Source organism: Sander lucioperca, chromosome 3, assembly GCF_008315115.2.
Source record: "Sander lucioperca isolate FBNREF2018 chromosome 3, SLUC_FBN_1.2, whole genome shotgun sequence".
Classification (NCBI taxonomy): Eukaryota; Metazoa; Chordata; class Actinopteri; order Perciformes; family Percidae; genus Sander; species Sander lucioperca.
This window is the reverse complement of record NC_050175.1, coordinates 23,508,098-23,513,760: the sequence shown is the minus strand read 5'-3', so window position 1 is coordinate 23,513,760 and position 5,663 is coordinate 23,508,098. Positions and strand designations below refer to the sequence as shown.

Below are 5,663 nucleotides of genomic sequence, written 5' to 3'. Positions count from 1 at the left end.
GGTTTTTTTATGATTGTGATTGCCATTTTCTTTCATTTTCATCTCTGCTGATCACAACCTTTTTTTGGCTTTCTGTTATTATATACATAATTTCTGTCATGACTGAAATTTCAAATGTTATGTTCTTAAACTCATTTGATCGATCGTCTCATCAAATAGTGAAAAATGCAGAATAATTTTCCAGAGCTACCTTCAAATTGATTTTTGGTTGCAAATTGGTCAATTTTGGGGCATTTTTGTTTAAAAAATGGCTCAGTTATTAAAATTATTGCAGATTAATTTTGCCATTTATCTAATCAATTAATTTGCTGCCTATTGTAGCTCAGGTGTCACAGCTAGATGGTGCAGTTGAGCTCAGAATTAGTGCTGCACAAGGTCAAAAATACAAAAGTCCTTCAGCTGTGATTTTAATGTATTTCATAAGTTTTTGTTAGATTAGAAAGAAAGAAAGGTAACTCTTTTCTCTTACTCTTTATTCCCTACTGGATACTTTCATCTCTTCAAGCCTCTAAATATCCTTTAAATGAAATCTGAGAAAGAAAAATTCCTCCTCGGATACTCATGTCCACAAGTGGACTTTGATTCCTTTTATTAGGTCACAACAAGAAGAATAAGAACTTTGATCTTTTACTTAAGTACAAGTAGTGATAGTAGTAGTAGTATAAACCCTGCATTCCAAATGTTAATTTAAGTGAAAGTACATGTACTAGCATCAACTTAAAGTAGGCCTATCAAAACTTAAATTACTCAGAATGGCCCAGAATAATATTAAATTACTGGATTATAATATTAATGTGTGAGCATAATGTTGCAACTGGTAGAGACGGAGCTAATCTGCTGGGTAGCTTAGTCTATAATAACATACTTTATTGGTTGATTTATATTTTGTATTAATAAAAAGTACAATATATTGGCCTTCAAATGTAATGGGGGAAGAAGCATGAAGTAGCATAACATGGAAATACTTGAGCAAAGTACTAGCCTACCTCAAAATTGTACAGTACTTGAGTAAATGTATAGCCTACTTAGTTACATTCCAGAAGCCAGAAATGTTGGGAACCACTGGGTTAGACAAACCTGAATCAGGGCATGTTCTAAAGATCACTAATTATTTAATAATGTGCAGCTTAGACTAAGGGGTACATACTCTGGGTGATCTTTATAAAGCTGGTGCCTTTAAGTCATTTGACAATCTGGTTGAACAATTCAAGCTAGCCAACAATCAATTCTGGAGATATCTTCAGCTGAGACACCTCCTTATTACTACTCTTGGCTCTATACACACACCACCTCTGAGCATGGACCTCATTAAAGAGATTTTGCGGATCGCAGAGATTGGTCATGGGGCTTCCCATTATTACTCTATGCTTATGAACCATACTGGTTACCCGTCCAACACAGCTCTGAAAACCTTATGGGAGAGGGACCTGAACATAACAATTGAAGAAAACGATTGGGATACAATTATTGGAGTCACTAAACAAGTTTCCGGCGATATCAAAATAAGATTGATTCAATTCAAAATCCTCCATCGTTTCTATTGGAACCCAAGTAGGCTATTCATGCTAGGTATAAAGGAAACACCAGACTGTTGGAGGTGTGAAGGGGAGCTGGGTACCCTAACACATGCCCTATGGTCATGTCCAAAGATTCAGACATTTTGGAAAAGGGTTCATGAGAATATTACAGAAGTCATAAGAGTGGATTTTGAGTTTTGCCCCAGTCTTTACATATTAGGCAACCCTAAGCCCATGGCCCATATTGTAAAACCCCTAGCCAATTGGATTCAGACAAGTATAATGATTGGCAAACAGATGATAATGAGAAAGTGGAAAGATGCAGAAGGCCCGCAGTTTCAAGACTGGCTTACAGAGCTAGGCAAAGTAGCAGCTTTTGAAAGAATATCCTCTAGTATAATAAACGACACTGATAAATATAATGAGAAATGGGGAATGTTCTTAAGATTGTATTCATTACATGGTAGCTGGAAGGTATGTGTATATACTCTGATCATTGTGGCCTGTTCCTGAGGAGCTATCACGGAACTGAGGGTGGAAGTGGTCTGGGTGCAATACTATGGAAAGCCAACGAGGTCTGTTTATTGGACTACCTCAACCTCACATTGGACAATGAATGGACACGCAGCAGTGTTTTGGTAGTTTCCTGGAAAGACTGCTTAACATGTCATGCATGGTCTAATCTTTCTTGTCATAGATTGTCTATTCTATTGCATTTATTTATTCTTTTTTTTATATTCTTTTTTTTATTTTATTTTATTTATTTTTTTAAGTATAATTCTATCCTTATTATCTTATTTTAGTGCCCTCACTCTGATATTTCATTATCAACACAATACAGTTGTGTATTTTAATTTTGCCTCTGTTTGTTTGCTGTAAAAATTAAAACTCAATAAAGTTTGAGTCTGAATAATGTGCAGCTTAGTCTAAGGAGCTCTTTGGGCTAAATTCTTAGCAGGTGTGTCGCATACTAGGCTACCTGCCAGCCCGTTACAGCCAGCATGATGATACAGAGCCTGTGTCCAATGCCAGTGCAGTCGACGATGTCCTGATGCTGCGCCTGGAGCTGAGGTTAATAGTCACTTTGTTTTATAAAAAGGTAAACCCACCTGAATTTAAAACAGATTTTTTTTCTGAATCCTGATCAATGACTGTATAAATGGATCTTTTTTTTAATACAGTCTATGATCTTGATCTCATGAGGAAACTGTAAGAAGACTCAAAGAGCGTTTTCTCGCAACACAAAATAAAACGTGAACTAAAAAATGAACCTCGTTTCTTGGTAGGCTAATATGCTCATGGTAATCCACGTTTCATTCACCACTACATCACCAGCAGCGAGTAACAAATCACGCGCAGGTTTTTTGATGTTGCCTGATAGTAAAGAGCCCACCTCCCCTCCTCCACTCTCGTAGTAAAACAGACTGTGCAGTTCGCCGCCATGAAGACGCGCAGAGTGGCACATCTCCAATAAACAGTGTGCATCTGAAACGCTGCTTGCTCACAACTGCGGATATTCAGACATTAAACCCCCGACAAATTGTGCGTGATTTCAACATTTTTCTCTGTTTAATCTTCAAGGACTGCACCTTTTCTTTTCTTTTTTTTCTTTTTTTTTTACACACGTCTTAACCAGGCTTCATCTCTCGCTTTTGAGTAGTTGGAGAGCCTGCAGAGGAGAGCATGACAGCACGACAATGGTGCAAAGGCTGGTTAACAGCAGGATGATGCGTTTTTTTGTTTTTGCCTTTTTGCGTTTTGACTTTTAAAGGAATGGGTTCGTTGCCGGAACAGTCGCCGAGAACGCCAGTGGTTTGTTTTGTGTATTTAAATATACTTTCAGTGTGTGTTATGGTAAACATCTGGTGCCTTGTCCAGTCCGCTCTTTCCTCACCTTCCTCCTGTCATCCGCCGCAGCGCATCTCTAATTGGAGCGACTCCAAGCATCTTAATTGATGGAGATCATCCACACCGGACACTGACCTCGAGTTACACCGTTTATCAGCGCAGTGTAGGCGCAAACACAACGACTCTGCTGTTTGTGGATCTTATTATCCTTTATCTACTGCTGTGTTTGTCGTACCCTTCAGTGACAATGCCGGTGAACGCGCTGCACCGCGGCGGCAGCAGTGGCATCGGAGGCCCGGGGTCCCTGAGCCCCGCGTCGCTGTCCCGCAGCCTGTCCCGGCTAAGGGAGTACCGGACCCGGACGAGGATCATGCTGGCTCTGGGAGTCTCTCAGATGGTCCTGGGGAGTCTCATCCTGGCCGTCAGCTTCGCGGCTCTGGCTCTAACCACATCACCCAGAGTCCGGCACTCGTGTCCCTTCTGGGCAGGTTTCTCTGTGAGTACAACAATTACACAATGCTGGTTGTTTTTGGTTGCATGAATCAAACATGATGGAAGTTTTCATCTCCTGAAGAAGAACATGGTGTAGTAGGCTAGCCTATTCCTAAAAGCATGATAGGGTACTATTGAGTCACTAACAGCATGGCAATAGGATGGAAATATTATTTACGTTTGTTTTCATTAGCATATATAAAATAGGCTACTGCAGGAATATTTGTCACCTGTCTCTACATTGGTCTGAAGTTCTATAGAACATAGGAGACCAAAACTGTCATAACATGCTGATATGGTCACTGGTAGGCTATTTAAGTAATATATAACTTGATTTAGTGTTTTTTTTCCCCAGTTCAGTCCAGTTCTTTAGTCTCAGGTAGGGAGCTGAAGTCATCCATGTGTCATTGCCATGAAAAAGAAGAAAATAGGTTTTTGAATGAATTTTGGAGCCAATCTTAGGCAATTAGTTGTGAGGATTCAGAGCCCTCTGTTGTAATGTAATCACACACACACACGCACGCACACACACACACACACACACACACACACACACACACACACACACACACGAACAAACACTACTGCTCCTTCCTTTGTGTACAGTGGGATATGTTCTGGTTGAGATGTTGTGTTTTTCTTTTACATGTGAAATTTTCATGGTGGTCTCTGTAAATATTTATGAATGCACACATCCCTGATTTCCTGCCAGAGACCCGAGGCAGGGCTGCCCCATTAATTATAGAGGCAGTGGGGCAGAGTGCAGGGGTGAGGGGAGGTCTGTGGCACAAGGTGTGTGTGTGTGTGTGTGTGTGTGTGTGTGTGTGTGTGTGTGTGTGTGTGTCCAGCTTTTCAAAATGCAGTGATGGAAATATGAAGTGTCAATGGATAGACATTCTTGTATGAAAGAGAGAAATAAGACAGAGGGGGAGAGAGAGGACATGTGTTTGTGCCTGGATGTGTGGGAGTGCATAGTTACAGGGCAATGGTAAGTAACCACAGGGGTCAGAGAGCAAAGGTCAGTGCACATTCTTCATCAGTGCCTCAGGCTGATTTGAGGTCTGTCAGTCTGTTGTGCTGCATCTTACCTTCTGTTATCTTTGTGCACCAAAACCTAATGCATTGTTGTGTCCTGATGTGCATATTTTATTATTTATGTTGTGGACATACAAGTTCCTAGCACACATGGGCAAACACCAAATGTACAGCTGCAGAGGTAAAACATCTGTCAGAGAAGATCATTACTACTTACGCATCTCCATCCACATTAATACGTCTAACAACGCAAATCGCATGACCATTTGCATAAATTGAGCATGCGCGTGCTGGCGGAAACGGGTAGCAGATTGTCCGACGTTACTCTGTGGTTGAAAATCGCGGCTGATAAGTTGAAACTACAGAAAATACTTTCGAGAAAGAACAATGGCGAAAAGTAAGACCAGGGATTTATTTGCTTGGACCGACAATGAGGTGAAACCTTTATGTTGAGCTACCTGCCGTATTGGTGAACTGAGCTAATAAGAAAGGTGACAAGAAATCCTCAACCTATCTGCACTCGTGTGTCTAGTACTATTTGAGTGTGTTTATGTACTGTGTAGGTGTTTGTGTGTGTAGTCACTATGGTACGTCATTAAGGATCTCTGTATGACTGGCATTGTGGTATTTCATCACAGTCCCAGCAAGAGAAGGCGTAATCTTTACTTCCTACACAGAGCAATCAATGTAGAGCCCCCACAACGCACATGTGCACGCACACACGCACGCATGCACGCACGCACTCACATACACACAAATATACTGTATATC

General features: G+C 40.8%; 1 protein-coding gene across 2 annotated transcripts in view; it reads left to right on the top strand.

The window, feature by feature from the left end:
- The first annotated feature begins 2,952 nt into the window (after window positions 1-2,952).
- The window catches only part of fam189a1 (family with sequence similarity 189 member A1), a 90,127-nt gene continuing 87,416 nt past the window's right edge, over window positions 2,953-5,663 (top strand). For both annotated transcript variants that reach the window (XM_031276575.2, XM_031276573.2), the window contains exon 1: window positions 2,953-3,861. In XM_031276575.2, the coding sequence (XP_031132435.1) occupies window positions 3,613-3,861 (249 nt within the window). In that variant the 5' untranslated portion in view covers window positions 2,953-3,612. The remainder of the gene's footprint in view (window positions 3,862-5,663) is intronic.